The 15,538-nt window shown below is 47.9% G+C and overlaps 1 protein-coding gene across 2 annotated transcripts; it reads left to right on the top strand.

Moving 5' to 3' along the window:
- Positions 1-1,228: 1,228 nt before the first annotated feature.
- pias4a (protein inhibitor of activated STAT, 4a) lies at positions 1,229-13,214 on the top strand. 2 transcript variants are annotated; one of them, XM_061239940.1, is made up of 11 exons: positions 1,229-1,321; positions 2,931-3,312; positions 4,023-4,107; positions 4,917-4,958; positions 5,557-5,647; positions 6,160-6,288; positions 7,185-7,290; positions 8,443-8,516; positions 9,433-9,593; positions 10,472-10,620; positions 12,378-13,214. In XM_061239940.1, the coding sequence occupies exons 1-11, from the start codon at positions 1,289-1,291 to the stop codon at positions 12,635-12,637; spliced, it is 1,512 nt and encodes a 503-aa protein (XP_061095924.1). In that variant the 5' UTR covers positions 1,229-1,288; the 3' UTR covers positions 12,638-13,214. The 2 variants fall into 2 exon arrangements, with proteins under 2 accessions (XP_061095924.1, XP_061095926.1); XM_061239942.1 differs by lacking the exon at positions 1,229-1,321 and adding an exon at positions 1,436-1,799.
- Positions 13,215-15,538: the final 2,324 nt, after the last annotated feature.

The following is a 15,538-nucleotide window of genomic DNA, read 5'->3' as shown; positions in this document are numbered from 1 at the left end:
GGACTAAGGATTCAGATTGGTTATTAAATACATATGATTAAAACACAAATTATAGTGTAGGCGATTTGAAATGCTGGGTAGCTGGAAATGATTTTGCTCATTCTCCTGGGCTCGGAAAATCCGGGAGCCAGGATTACATTTCACACGTAATCTGGTTATGAAAGCAAGAATGTCTCTGGGGGATTTTTTACCACAACGAAACATTTCTGCAAGCAGATGACGAGTAGTGTGGTGTATATCGCCCCCTTCTGTCTGTACGAGAGAATTGTGTTAGCGCAACATTATGTTTTACAAACAGAATCGCGTAACATTAGACAATGTCAATACATTATCAACCCTTCTTATCCCAACATAGGTGTAATACGTGCATAATTTCCCTTCTTTTTTTATTTTGGATTTTACTAAATCAACTGAGCCACAGCACCTCCCTCAACAATAAAGTAGTGAAGTAATACTTCAAATAGTTCTGTTCAATTTCTGAATGAATTTTTATGTATGATAGAACATCACTGCTAAGGGACATCTGTATTAATTATCTGCATTAGTATGGAAAGTTATAAAGTTAAAGGTTGTTCGGTAAATATAGCAGAAAGGACAAATAAATAACGTTAATGCTTCCACACATTAACGGATTGCCTTCACTTCTACACTGGGATATGTAAAACCCGGAATGGAACTTTTATACTCTTTATGTTGCATTGGGTTTACCGTAGATTAGATCAGTTTCCCTTGCTTGTATGCAACCTCGGTGTCCTAAATAGCAAGTCCCGTTCGTTATTTAGACACAAGCGACGTGATTATTGAGATTATTTGGAATTATTAATTAGAGTTATTTCTGCATGATTGCGCTCCCTGGCTAATGTAGACCCTGCAGTTTACGGTTGCTCGAAATTCGTGAAGTGGAATTCGGGGCAAGGATTGGATTGTGTGTGGTTGTTGCGTTCTTCTGCGGTGCAGCGTATATGTCAGACCTGAGTACCTGTAATCCCACTGCTCCGTTCAGATTCAAGGTTATCAGGCTCCGCAAACAAGATCGCAGAGTTCTCAGCAAACTGGGGGTGTTTCCGAGATGCCGTGGCCTACTTTTATAGTGGAAGCCTGCTTCTGATTGTTTTAAAAGCGGCACTGTCTTTTTAAAACCTCATATCACGCCCCTTTAGAGCGTTTTCAGTCGTTTTGGTGACGTAAGATCCTTCTGATTGGTACTGTGAGCCCCTCGACACGTGACCTGACTGACTCTCATTGGAGAGGAACGGGCTTTCAGCTTAGGCTCTCGCGGGTATGCTGCATGAAGATGGCGGCCGAACTGGTGGAAGCGATGGCAAGTTGAGCTCCGTTCGCCCGGGTGCATAGGACAGGAGAGGGGCTGCGGGGCAGGGGCGTTACGACGGGCTGATATGAGAGACGGGAAGGGGGTGGACCCTACACCGTCCGAATTTATTATAATAGTAAAAGATATGGAACCGGGTACTAAGAGCTGTCAAGTGCGCCTAGGTTAGGGGCATATGGGAAATGAATGATGATAGCTTGCTAGCTAGCTGGCTAGCCAGCTAACCATAAATAAAAACAATCACAAGGAGTCGGCGCGAAACTGCTATAGTTAGCTAGCTAATTATGAAGCTTGTTCTTAAACTTATTTATTACTTTTGGCAGATGTGTGTATTTGTTATTGCTGTTGATGATTGGCGACACAATATGCTGTGCACTTTTAAGTGTTTTTGCTGGGAAACATAATCGTGTGCTCCGTCGTTCAAACACGCACTTGGCTAGGCAGCTAGTGTGAACAATATCGAGCGGCGGTGAGCATGAAACTGCTTGTGTGTGCGTCCTGGAATAGTGAACAAGTCTAGTTTCAGTGTGGTGGGTTGCTAACGCTAGCTAACAATGTGGAGTCTTCCCGGCGTAACCTGGAATATTCAGCTGTTGTATCATAGTTGGGGCTGCCGGGTAGCAATAGTATGTCCACTGGGATTACATCTATTAGCGACATGGATAGAAGAACAATGGGTGTCTGTGGTTAATGTTAGCTAATTAGCTTGCTGTATATTTACTGATGGGGTTCGGACCATGTAATCAAGGTTCATCAGAAACGGCCCGTTATAATTAGATGTAAATCAGTTCTAAAACTATTTATCATTTATTTCACATTTTATTATACCTTTAGTAAACGACAATAAATCAGCCAATTGGTTTCCTCACATTATTTTCAGGATATGTTCACTTAAGACCCACTTAATCCTAAACTTCATCTTGGTTTTCATGCATATGTATTCGATATATGACTTGTCTTGCAGTATGTGACTATATACGTTTATAAGCCTTGCAATATGTGACTATATGAAGACGTTTTTAATGGACCACACTTCTTCAGCAACAACCACATTGTGTTTCTAAAGTATGGAGTACTTTGGGTGTTGTTTTTACACATTTTGAGGAGTGCTTCTTAAACTATGGGACAGGACCCAAAATGGGTCAGGGAAGAGTATGAGATGGCTCTCAGAATGAGTCTAGTCCATTAGGCTATGCTTGTGTGTTTATTTGACGGATGCCTGAAATTACTAAATTTCCAAATTTGGTCCCAATATCAACAATTTAAGAACCCGTGCGCTAAGGTACATGGCTGGGACCCAAAAGGTTGGTGGTTCAAGCTCCAGTGTAGCCACTATAAAATTAGTGCTGCTGTTTGGCCCTTAACCCCATATTGCTCGGGGGTGGGGGGGGGGCTTGGATTGGCCCCTGTTTAGTCTAATCAACTGTAAGTCACTTTGGATAAAAGCATCAGCTAAGTAACTAATGGAACATCACCACCGAGATGAAGTGCGAAGATCAAAAACCATCCTTAATGCGCTTGTATAACCCTGCGTTTCCCCCTTCTTAACCCTCCCCCCACACCTGTTATTCTATACCCCCCCCTCCCCTCCCCCACCCAGAACATGGTGAAGAGCTTCAGAGTCTCTGACCTGCAGACGCTCCTGGCCTCCATGGGCCGCAGTAAGAGCGGGCTGAAGCAGGACCTGGTGGGCCGGGCCCTGCAGCTGGTGCAGACGGAGTACAGCCCCGAACTGCTGAAGAACGTGCGGCAGCTCTACGAGTCCCGCTTCCCCAAGGCCTCGGGCTGGCTGGCGGCCCGGCGCCCCGAGGGCGTGCCCCTGGCCTACGCCCGCAGCACCTCCCCCGCCGCCGGCAACGCCCTGGGCGCGGACTACCTCAACGGCGTCGGCAAGCCGTCCCCGACCCCCGCCGCCGAGGTCAAGCTGGTCTCCCTGCCCTTCTACCAGACCCTGGAGACTCTCATGCCCCCCACAGAGCTGGGTGAGACACTACTGTGCCCAGAACGTGGTGGAGTGCTTCGGGGTGTCTCCGACCTCCAGGCGCTCCTGGCCGGAATGGAGCTTTTATACTCTCTGGGTTTCATTGGGTCTACAGGAGTAGATCCCATCCCATTGGCTGTTATGCAAAAAAAAAAAAAGCTCAAAAGCTCATGCCTGTACTGTGTAGACTGCACCAGTGCCCACCAAACTTGTTCCTGGAGGTCTACGGCCCTGTGGGTTTTCACTCCGGCCCTAACAAAGCGGGCCTCATTCAACAGCTTGAGATCTCACCGAGCTGCGACTTCGCAGAACGGGGTGTGCCAAATTAGGGTTCGAGCGTAAGCCTACAGGATTGTAAATCTGCAGGGACAGGGTTTGTGGGCCCCTGGTGTAGAATGATGGCCAGTTGGGAATAATGAAACTTTATATCCGTTTCGAGAACATTTGTTGCCACAATTTTATCGGCTACACAGGGGTAATCAGTGACTTGGTAAAAAATATTACAGGCCAGTTTGAAGTTGTAAACAGTTCGCACTTAACCCCATTTTTTGGAGGTAACAGCTGCACTGGTGTGATTTGTATTTTATTCTATTTTTTTTAAAGAGCATTAACGTTCAGTTCTCATCACACCATGTACATTTTGTTCTGTTAAATTTCGGCTGATCTTGGCCAGGCCCTCGTCCCCCTGACTCTGTCCTTCTGTCCCCGCAGTTGCCCAGAACAGCGACAAGCTGCAGGACAGTCCGTGCGTCTTCGAGTTGACGCAGAGCCAAGTGGAGCAGATCCGAAACTCCAGGTGAGCGGCGCTTCAGCTCGCCTCACGGGAGGGAAGGTTTAATGTCGTCTGTGCCTACGGCGTGTGAGGCGCGCATGAGTTATGCGCCTCCCAGGTTAACAATGTCTGTTTGTTTTTGTCTGTTTAGTTACATTTTTAATATTGGGACACAGATTAGAAATGTAGTGCCTTTTCAGGGACCTGACAAATACACATACTAGCATAGCCTTGTGGACTACAGACTCATTCAGGGACCCACGTCATACACCCCATTTTGGGTCTTGACCCACTGTTTTAAGGAGCACTTCTCTAGAGACACTAACTTCTTATTTGAAAAAACAAACACATTTCATACCTACTCATGATTTTTGTAGCAATATCAATTCCAATTTTTATTTTTATTTTATTTTTTTGGATAGTGCTTTTTCTGTGTGTGACTTTGTCATTTTTAGAGTAATTTTACAGCACGCCTAGGTGTTTGGTGAGGGTGTATGGGACAGTTGTGATGACGACAGTACAGGGCCCTCTAGTGCTCCACTTTTAGGAACATTTGCTCCTGAAAACTGACCGGAAAGCCCATCTACTAATCGTTGTACATTAGTTTGCTCCTATTTTTATTTATTTTTTACTTCAGAGTACACATGACTCTTGGGAGAATTTTTTAGCTTAGAGGCCTGTATAGAACATAAGCCTACATAATGACAACGGTACATCATTTTGACTATCTGAGCTTGCAATTGGCCTGCAAACTAGTGAGAATGCATACAGTTGCAGTGTGTTGGTCTGTGCTGGACTTGCATCACACCAGTTGTTTTTTGTTGTTCTTACAGCGAGCTTCGCGCAGGGATAAAATCGGTCCAGGTGGTCCTTCGGTGAGTGTGAGACAATTTCCTCCTCAACAAATTAGGCCGGTCAAACCTGGTCTCCCCTTATTCCTCCAGAGATGCTAATGACCTCGGCGAAGTCCGTCAGTGGACCCACTTCAAGCACACAGACTCCTTAGGTGGAGGCAGATGCACTCAGAATTAGGCTTTTAATGGAAATTTCCAGAAACCTGCTGTTATTTAAGGAACACTACAGCTGAAGAAGCAGCGTGGCAGGGCCCAGCTACTCGTTATGCTAAACGAGAAGATGTCAGCTTATGTAAAACCGAATCTCACCATATGTGAAACACTGTACAATTCACATTCAAGCACCAGAGTGCATGCAATCAAAATGGATTCTGTAGCCAAGTTAGACTTTTGCTCATCGCATTAAAATTTATATTCCATGATTGCAGAGTAGTAAGTGTTATTCCCCTGGGTAGTGGATGAGGTTTTGTCTTTCTCGCTTTTAATGAGAGTTGAGAGCCGCGTATTCATGTACCTTCTTGAATAAGACCGATAAGATGAGGAACGACTTGTGGCGATTAAATCATGACCCCCCAAAACGCACTGATGCTAAGGCTTTATTGATGCTGGTCTTTTCCAGAATCTGTTACACAGACACCATTGGGGTACAGGAGGACCAGTACCCCCCCAATATTGCTGTCAAAGTCAACCAGTCCTACTGCCACGTACCGGTAAGAAGATTGAACCTTCTTCATGAGTCTCTCAGTCCGGGAGTAGGCTCAACAGCAGCATCTAGTGATCCAACCATCAAATTTCTCAGTTCATGTTAGGGTGTGCTGCAGGGCTGCCCAACCCTGTTCCTGGAGGTCTGCCATCCTCTAGTCTTTCACTCCAACCCTAACAAAGCTCCCCTCATTCAAGAGCTGGAGATCTTGTCGAGCTGCTAATTGGTAGAATCAGGTGTGCCCAATTAGGGTTGAAATGAGAATCTACAGGATGGTAGATCTCCAGGAACAGGGTTCGGCATCGCTGATGTACTTTAAACAGCACTTACTTCAACTGTAGCCCATAGAGCAGACCTTACACTCTCATAAGTATGGCTTAAGACCTGTCATAACAGGTCATAGCGTTCATTAGTCTACAATGGATGTCATTCCACTGATGTAATCATCAGAGGAAGTTTAATTGTGTCTGCTGATTTATATTTAAAAACTGGGTTTAAACCGTTTCCTGCCGTTTCCAGGGTTACTACCCCTCCAATAAGCCTGGCGTGGAACCCCGTCGGCCCTGTCGCCCAATCAACATCACGCCCTGGCTACACCTCTCTACCACCTCCAACCGCATCAACGTCACCTGGGGCAACTTCGGAAAGGTGGATACTAACGTCTGTCTGTCGTGCTCGGTTCTCTATATTTCCCATTTGTGTATCGATCTACAAAATTTGGCTCTCAAATCCAAATCCAGCCCTGGTTTTCTTTTCTCCCTGGTAATTAACTAAACGAGCGCTACTGATTGGCCGCACTGACTTCACACGTGACTCCCAGGGAAAGAAAAGGTGGAAAACCAGCAGTTCTCGGCCCTCGAGGACCGTGATTTGAGGATTCCTGGTGTATAGCATCCCTTGTTTGTCCTGAGGCACTGGAATGCTGTGAAGTGCACATTTTCTCATTACTAAGTGGTAGGCTGCACAATGGATTGTTTAGCGTTTAATCCACACTGACAGAGTGGAGTTTACAATCTCGTTGAACTCCTAGACTCCGTTTGAGTTATAGTGAATGCAAAATGCATTAGCCATGCCGGGTGTGGAGTCTAAATTATTCTCGTGTCTTCAGACTGTTACTGTGGAAAACACTGAGCTTGATGTAATGCTTGGCAAACATTCCCAAACGGATGGAGTCACTGTAGGTGAACATGCACATTTTGAGTGTGGGGGGTATTTAACGAAGCAGGATTACTGAGTTAGCTGGATAACTGCCGTGACTAAAACCTGGAATCCAACCAAATCTCGAACATGCACCGAAGTAAAAAGAGAAGTTCCGGGTTTTACTCGGTGCAGTTATCCAGATAACTCTCTGATCCTGCTTTAAACGCCTCCCTTGTTTGTGGTGATGAGGTCATAGGTCATTTGGAAAATGTACGCTTAGCAAACTTTCCAAAAGGGATGGTGTCACTGGAAGTGAAGATGCTCAGTGCAGGTCAGTGATTATGCGGTTATGAGGCCTGAATTATGAGGTCATAATGTGTACTACCTTCTGCCTGTTCCCACAGCGCTACTGTGTGGCAGTATACCTGGTGAGGGTCTTCACGTCTGCTGAGCTCTTCAGCCAACTCAAACACCTCTCTGTGGAGAGCCCGGAGCGCTGTCGCGAACGCAGTGAGTTAGGGGGCTCGCTCGCCTGTGTGTGTGTGTGTGTGTGTGTCTGTGTGTGTGTGTGTGTGTGTGTGTGTGTGGTACACTACGTACACTGAAGTAGTGTCCCGCTACATTACAGAGAGAGCCTTTTAGTGGAGCCAGAATGGAGGGGCCTGTTTGCATTTACTACACATAATGGAGGGCCCTGTGTGCGGTTAATGCTCAGTGTTGAGCCGGAATGGAGAATGCAGTCACATTGCACTTTCTCCTTTTCACACCAGCTGACTTGAAGGACACCCTTGCATCGCTCATGTCTTTGTATGCAAAAAAACTTAGCCGCCCCATTCTCAACCACACCTCTCCATTGCCGACGACCCTGGTAGCAATGAGCTGAGAAACCTCACGATTCGTAAAACATCAGCTTCAGTTGTCACTTTCCACACATTACCTGTTTGTGTTTGTATTTAGTTAGCTAACTTTAGCTAAACGTAAGCTAGTGGTGACGCTAGCCACTGATGCTAGTGCTAAGTGCTAATGCCAGTGGAGTTCAGTCTGTTCCCTAGGCAGCTTGCAGAATTCTGTCATGTAAACACGCATACTCACAAACGCATCAATTCATGGTCGCTTTTATTTTTATCAAACATCTCAATCTTCTGAAAGTCCGGGAGTGTTTTGGATTTTGGCATGAGCTCCCTGCCAAGGAGGGGAAATATGCTGGTAGAATCTCCCAAACATATAGGCAGTGACACATATGGGTTTAGTGTATTGGGAACATGCTTTTCAGATACAGCACAGAAATAAAAAATAAATTAAAAAGCAGCACCCTGAAGAGTAATAACAAATCAGAGTAGACAAGCAAGGTATTGGGCAGATGTGAACACAGACACAGGTTGCCAGTGTATAATAGTAATGACTGAGCAAGTTTGTTTAAGAATCTTGCATAGTATGCACTAATGAGAAATCTACCTCCAGTTTTAGATCCGAAACAACTTTTCCAGATTAAAAAAAAAGAAGAAGAAGTCATTTTAGTTTTTTTTTGCTGATGGTGTGTTAACATTTAAGTCTTAAATTATGTGTGGATAGTAGGAGCACTAGCTGAGCTGTAACAGAAAAAGGTGGTTGTGGAGGTGACTGAATATGTGGTAACATGGTGGTCTTGTCTGGTGTCTTCAGTCCAGGATAAGCTGCGTTTCGACCCGGAGAGTGAGATCGCCACCACAGGGCTGCGCGTGTCACTCATCTGCCCGGTAAGTTCAGAGCGCCTCTATCCCAGGCCTGCCCAACCCTGTTTCCAGAGGTCTACTGTCCTGTGGGTTTTCGCCCCAACCCTAACTACACACACCTCTTTCAACAGCTAGAGCAGGGCTGCCCAACCCTGTTCCTGGAGATCTACTGTCCTGTGGGTTTTCGCCCCAACCCTAATAAAGCAAACCTCATTCAACAGCTAGAGCAGGGCTGCCCAACCCTGTTTCCAGAGATCTACTGTCCTGTAGGTTTTCATTCCAACCCTAACAAAGCGCACTCCAACCATAATGGTCCATCCACTGGACCATTGACAGCCAATTAAAAAGCATCAGAATTTACAGGGCTTCACATTCAAAATAACAGACGACATAGCCGAGAGACTATTTATAGAACTTTATCGCTCATCAGCGTGAATGAACCTTAACAAAGCAGTCCTCATTCAACAGCCTGAGATATGTTTGAGCTGCTAATTAGTAGAATCAGATGTGCCAGATTATGGTTGGAATGAAAACCTACAGAATGGTACATCTCCTGGAAGAGGGAAATAGAAATTATAGAATTTATGAGCTATATGTTATTTAGTCTAATAATCTCTCTCTCTGTACCAATCCCTCTCTATCTCTTTCTATTCCCTCCCCCTCTCCCTCTTTCTCTTTCTCTTTCTTTCTCTCTCTGTGTCTATGTCTCTCCTTCTCTCTTTCTCTCTCTCTCTCTCTCCCTCCCTCCCTCTCTCCCTCCCTCTCTCTCCCTCTTTCTCTCCCTCTTTCTCTTTCTCTCTCTGTCTCTCCTCTCTCTCTCTCCCTCTCTCCCTCTCCCTCTTTCTCTTTCTGTCTCTGTCTCTGTCTCTCCCTCTCTCCCTCTCTCTCTCTCTCCCTCTGTTTCTCTCGCTCTCTCTCTCTCCCTCTCTCTCTCTCTCAGCTGGTGAAGATGCGTCTGGGCGTGCCATGTCGGGTGCTCACCTGCGCCCACCTGCAGTGTTTCGACGCCGTCTTCTTCCTGCAGATGAACGAGAAGAAGCCCACCTGGACCTGTCCCGTGTGCGACAAGCCCGCCCCCTTCGAGCTGCTCACCATCGACGGGTGCGAAAGAGCGCCCGCGTTGAATATCTGGATGAGCCACCCACCCCATCCCCCAAATTGTCAAATTGAGTTCTCATATCCTTAAACACTACCTTTAATGAACATTTTATGTGACTTGCACAATTCCTACCTCCTCCTTCCGTTTAATTAAGATAATATCCCGAGCGTAAATGTCTGCGAACTGTTTCGGTGGAAGGCTGACGTGATAAAATCCCAATTTAAGAGCGGTAAAATATCGCCCTTATTCTCCAAATTGATTCTGAGGTCTCCGTGTGGTCACTGCTGCTGCCACCACACATGCAGACGAGGACAAAGACACACACGCGCACACACATTCAGACACACACACACACAGAGACGGATACACAGACACGCACACACACACCGACTGAGACACACACACACACACACACACACACACACTCACACAGACACTCTCACTCACAGAGACGGATACACAGACACGCACACACACACCGACTGAGACACACACACACACACACACCCACACACACACACACACTCACACAGACACTCTCACTCTCACTCACAGACGGACAGAGACAGACACACACACCCACACACACACACACACACTCACAGACTGAGACTCACACACACTCACAGACTGAGACACACTCACACAGACACTCTCACTCACAGACGGACAGACACACACACACACACACACACACACACACACACAGACTGAGACTCACAGACTGAGACACACGTGCACATACCCACACACACACACACACACACACACACACACACACACACACACACACACACCCTCTTCCCCAGCCCTGATTTATGGGACCCTTCCTCATGGTGTCCCTGTACAGCGCTGTAACCCGCCGCCTCTCTGTGCCCAGGCTCCTGTCTGAGATCCTGAAGGAGACCGAGGACGTGGAGGAGATCGAGTACCTCACCGACGGGTCCTGGCGACCAATCCGAGACGAGAAGGAGCGGGAGAAGGAGAGGGAGCGCAGCAACACGCCCGACTACCCCGTGCTGGACATATGTAAGGGCCTCTCCGTCTGATAGAACCAGGGCTTCTCTGTCTGATAGAACCAGGTCTTCTCCCTCTGATAGAACCAGGGCGTCTCCCTCTGATGGAACCAGGGCTTCTCCCTCTGATAGAACCAGGCCTTCTCCCTCTGATAGAACCAGGGCTTCTCCCTCTGATAGAACCAGGGCTTCTCCCTCTGATAGAACCAGGGCTTCTCCCTCTGATAGAGCCAGGGCTTCTCCCTCTGATAGAGCCAGGGCTTCTCCCTCTGATAGAGCCAGGGCTTCTCCCTCTGATAGAGCCAGGGCTTCTCCCTCTGATAGAGCCAGGGCTTCTCCCTCTGATAGAGCCAGGGCTTCTCCCTCTGATAGAGCCAGGGCTTCTCCCTCTGATAGAACCAGGGCTTCTCCCAGTAGAAGAAGATGGGGGAGAACCCAGTAAGACATAAAAGACACAGAAATGTGTAGCGTGTCTAAGGGATGAAGGCCAGTCTGCCTGTGTAGACTCATCATTACACTAATGCTTGTGTAGCGTTGTGTCAAGCCTGGGCTTGAGTTCCCTCCGGGCGTGCACTTCTGCCACATAACCTGGCCGGCTGTTCCACACCTCAACGGCTCTGTATGAACAAAACGCTTCCTGTTTGCCTTGTGCAATTTACCTTTAATTGCCTATACCTGTGTTATTCTTAGTACTTTTTCAGGGAGCTTTGATATCTTTGTTGTCGTTTAACACCCTGAGTGGCACGTAATATTTTATATAGGCGTGTTGTCTAGCAGTGATATTGCATAATATCAGTGTCTGTGTGTGTGTGTCTGTGTCTGTGTCTGTGTCTGTGTGTGTGTGTCTGTGTGTGTGTGTGTGTGTCTGTGTGTGTGTGTGTGTGTCTCTACATATTCCAACACTGACATTTGGATTGGTGGCAGAATTACCTTTGAACCCTTGAGCCATAAGGGGACATTTTGTATTACACAGGATACGTTTTTAATGTGGTCAGCAGAGAGTAGGTGAGATGCAGCACAGTATATATCTAGACCAGGGGTCGGCAACCCTGGTCCTGGAGAGCCGCAGGGTGTGCTGGCTTTCGTCTCCACCTTAAAATAAGCAACCGATTCAGACCCAAGAAACCAGGTGAGGTAGGTTAACTGTGTAATCAACGGCTTTCATTAATAAATTAATGCCAAGTAACAACGAAAGCCAGCACACCCTGCGGCTCTCCAGGACCAGGGTTGCCGACCCCTGATCTAGACAAAGAAAGTCTGTGCTATGACGGTCAGGAAATCTCAAGAGTGGCGTGTAAGCAGAACAGTGCAGTGTGTACATTACATTACAGTATTGGCATTTTGGCAGACGCTCTTATCCAGAGCGACGTACAGTTGATTAGACTAAGCAGGAGACAATCCTCCCCTGGAGCAATGCAGGGTTAAGGGCCTTGCTCAAGGGCCCAACGGCTGTGCGGATCTTATTGTGGCTACACCAGGATGAGAGCCACCAACCTTGGGTGTCCCAGTCATTTACCTTAACCACTACGCTACAGGCTGCCCCAGGGGGACCTTGGCGGTTGGTGGTTCGAGCTCCAGTGTAGCTACAATAAGATGAGTGCAGCTTATTGGGCCCTTGAGCAAGGCCCTGAACCCTGCATTGCGCCTGGGGGGGATTGGCCCCTGCTTAGTCGAATCAACTGCAAGTGGCTTTGGATAAAAGCATCAGCCGAATAACAGTGATGTAATGCGGCGATGGCGTTAACGCGTGGGCTCCGCCCCCCTTCCCAGGCTCCCCGGAGGCGAACGGCCTCTCCCCGGCGCACAGCAGCACCAGCCAGACCGGGAAGTCGGCGGCGTCCGGCGCCACGGCGACGGCGGGCGGGGCCGCGGGCGGGGCGGTGGTGGACCTGACGCTGGACTCTTCCTCGGAGGAGGAGGACGGAGGCGGCCCGGCGGGGGACAGCGAGGACACCGAAGACAGCCAGGACAGCCCGCCGCCCAAACGAGGCCGATACGGCTACGACAAGGACCTGGTCACCGCCTACTGACCGCACGGACACACAGACTGAGACGGCCGCTCGGGTCTAGAGCTGCCCAGAGCGTCCCATAGATCCTAAACCCACCCCCCCCTCCCCAACCCCTCCTCATTCACACACAGGAGACACACGCATACGATTATCCCCCAGTTGGGCTCATCCAGTGTACACACTGCTACAGACGAGCTGACCCGAACACTGCTGTCTGTCTGTTTGTCTTATTTAAATCTGCTCTCTGTCTCTCCTGCCTAACCTCCCTCCTTCCTTCCTCTCTTTCTCTCCCTCCCTCCCTCCTTCTCTCTCTCCCCCGCTCCATTACACACTTAATCACTCTTTTATTTTGTCTGTCCCAGTGGCTTCAGCGGCTTCAGCTTGTCATACAGAGAGACGTCACACGGAGTCATATTGTCATACAGAGACCTTTGAGAACGGAGGGCTTCATGAGTCAGGCTCAAAACTTTTATGATGTGAATATTAAACCCCCCCCCCCCTCACCTATGGCCATTTCACGTTCCTAACTTTATTCCTAATGAAAATTAGCTGGTGTGAGAAAGTTCAAAGTCAAGAAGTCTTTTTTTTTTTTTTTTTGTCTTTTTTTTTGTTAATACATGAACTTAACCGATTTTTTTTTTTTTTTTTTTGTTCCCCGAAGCCGGCAACCTACCTCAGTCACATGTAGCAAAACCTGACAGGAAATTAAGGTCTGGGGGAGAACAGGAAGCAGTTATTGACAGGAGTTCTGCTTTTGGTTTAAACACTGGAGAGAGGAGTTCTGTTGAATTTCTTATATTTTGTGTTCCCCTTTTTTTTTTTTTTTTTTTTCACCAGTGGAGAGAAAAGCATTACTTTGTCCATAGAGGAGCCGCTAGCTGTGGAAATTCCAGTCAGACGTGAAGATCAAACGCGTTCGGGGGGCTTGCGTTTCCACCGCGCCTCCTCATTGGCGTCTTTTTCGGCTGGACGTGGGGGCGGGCTCCGACCGCCTCGATCCACACCGTTTTCGCTGTAGATCTCTGGAACCGTGCATGTCCCCTGACGGTTTCACCGGAGGACATGCAGAAGTAGGCTAGTCCTTCCCAAAAGCTCAATATTGTACCTTCAGTGCAAAAAAAACAGAAACACCATGCTTCACTTTAACCACACTTTCCTCATCTTTACAATTGTGGATCTTCTTTTTTATTTTGGTCAGGAATGCAGTAACGTGGAGGAGAGGCTCGTAGACTGTGGGGGGGGGGGGGAGGGCTGCCACAGCGGGACCAGATTTCGGTTTACTGTGCCATTTTTATCTGATGGCAGAAGTGTGCGGATGCTGTTTTTTTTTTTTGTGTGTGTGCTTTGCTTTGCCGTGAGTTATAGGCCTGAGAGAGAGAGGAGGCAGGAGTGAAGCTGTTCTAGATTCTTCTCTGTGGTGCCTTCGTGCTGTGTCTGGAGTGGGAGGGGGGAGGGGGTATTGTGTATGTATAGGGGCCGGCGGGGAAGGGGGGGGGGGGTTAATGGAGTTCAGAAAGGGCAAAGCCTCTTCCCGTTCTGAAGTTGACTTCCTGAGATATTTCATTTCCATTGTACGTTGTTGCCAATGCACTTGTCTCCATCAGGTAATCCGGCTAATCTTGCAGGGGGTTTTGCTGGTCGCCCGTAGAGCATAAATTCTGTTACAGGATTTTTCTTTGACTGTCGCTGTCCAGATTAAAAGTTTAGGCTTAAAATTCATTGAGCGAAATTTCATTTCAATTTCATTTAGCTTCCCTGTTCTGTAGACCCGGGTGATTTTAATTTAGTCTGCATCCCATTTAATAGCAATTGCTTGCTTACCTGAGAACAACTAAAGCCCTTAAATATATGGAGACGATGAATAAAACAGAAAATAGTGCGGAGTATTTATGCCGAAGGGGTTCTGGGGGGGGTCCTGGTCTGGCGGTCCTGGTCTGGGGGTCCTGGTCTGGGGGTCCTGGTCTGGAGGTCCTGGTCTGGAGGTCCTGGTCTGGAGGTCCTGGTCTGGAGGTCCTGGTCTGGAGGTCCTGGTCTGGAGGTCCTGGTCTGTGGGTCCTGGTCTGTGGGTCCTGGTCTGTGGGTCCTGGTCTGTGGGTCCTGGTCTGTGGGTCCTGGTCTGGGGGTCCTGGTCTGGGGGTCTTGGTTTCGCGTTTTTGCTCGTAGAGTGGTGAAGTCGGAGGGATGGTGGGTGCTTATTGAGCTGTGCTCCCCAGAGAAGATGAGTGCGCTGATGTTTGGGAAACGAAAAGCATCTTAACGGGTGAAACGGATGGAGAGAACTTCCTCACAGATTGTTTATTTTTCATTTTTATTATTATTATTATTATTAGAATTCAGAGGAAGCTGTATTTATTCATGAGAATTTGTTGGATCGTGTCTTTTTAATTTAACGGCAATTTTTTCGATTTGATGCGAGAAATGCGCAGTGGCTTGTTCGTGCTCTCGCGTAGGATGCTGAGAGCGCCATTTCCCCCGGGGGGTGTGATGCGTTTCCTGTCGGGCGGGGAGAGGGGATCGATCGGGGCTTTACTGGCCGTCTCGGAGTCCACCTCCGCGGGGTCGTCTCTGTCAGCCGTCTCCTCTTACTGGAAGGTTCTCTGCGGACGGAAACCGCGATGCCCGCCTCTGCTTCCGGCGGCTTAGCAAAATGTTGACGCCGTTTAAACTGGATCTGGCTACAGTGCGGTGGGAGACCCCCACCCTCCCCCCTTTTCTTTGATGACCTGTTTGTGTGTGGGTGCATCGACACTCAGCTAAAACGAGCTATAGTCAGATTTGAATTTTCCTTTTCTGTTTGTCCACAAACAGGTGTTTCTTTTTTTTCTTTTTTTCCCCCCTCCGCCCCTGGCATATAACATAACTTTCACTTTGGACATCACGGCTCTAAAAGTAATAATCACGTGCCATGGAGGGCCGAGAACC

Source organism: Conger conger, chromosome 4, assembly GCF_963514075.1.
Source record: "Conger conger chromosome 4, fConCon1.1, whole genome shotgun sequence".
Lineage (NCBI taxonomy): Eukaryota > Metazoa > Chordata > Actinopteri > Anguilliformes > Congridae > Conger > Conger conger.
This window is presented reverse-complemented; position numbering and strand designations above follow the sequence as displayed.

What these genes read in the sequence shown, in the direction of transcription:
- pias4a (XM_061239940.1), top strand. Translation starts at nt 1,289, where the DNA reads ATGAAGATGGCGGCCGAACTGGTGGAAGCGATG. An exon ending in CCGAACTGGTGGAAGCGATG is followed by an intron (nt 1,322 to 2,930) that starts GCAAGTTGAGCT and finishes TCCCCCACCCAG; the next exon opens with AACATGGTGAAGAGCTTCAG. An exon ending in TCGGTCCAGGTGGTCCTTCG is followed by an intron (nt 4,959 to 5,556) that starts GTGAGTGTGAGA and finishes GGTCTTTTCCAG; the next exon opens with AATCTGTTACACAGACACCA.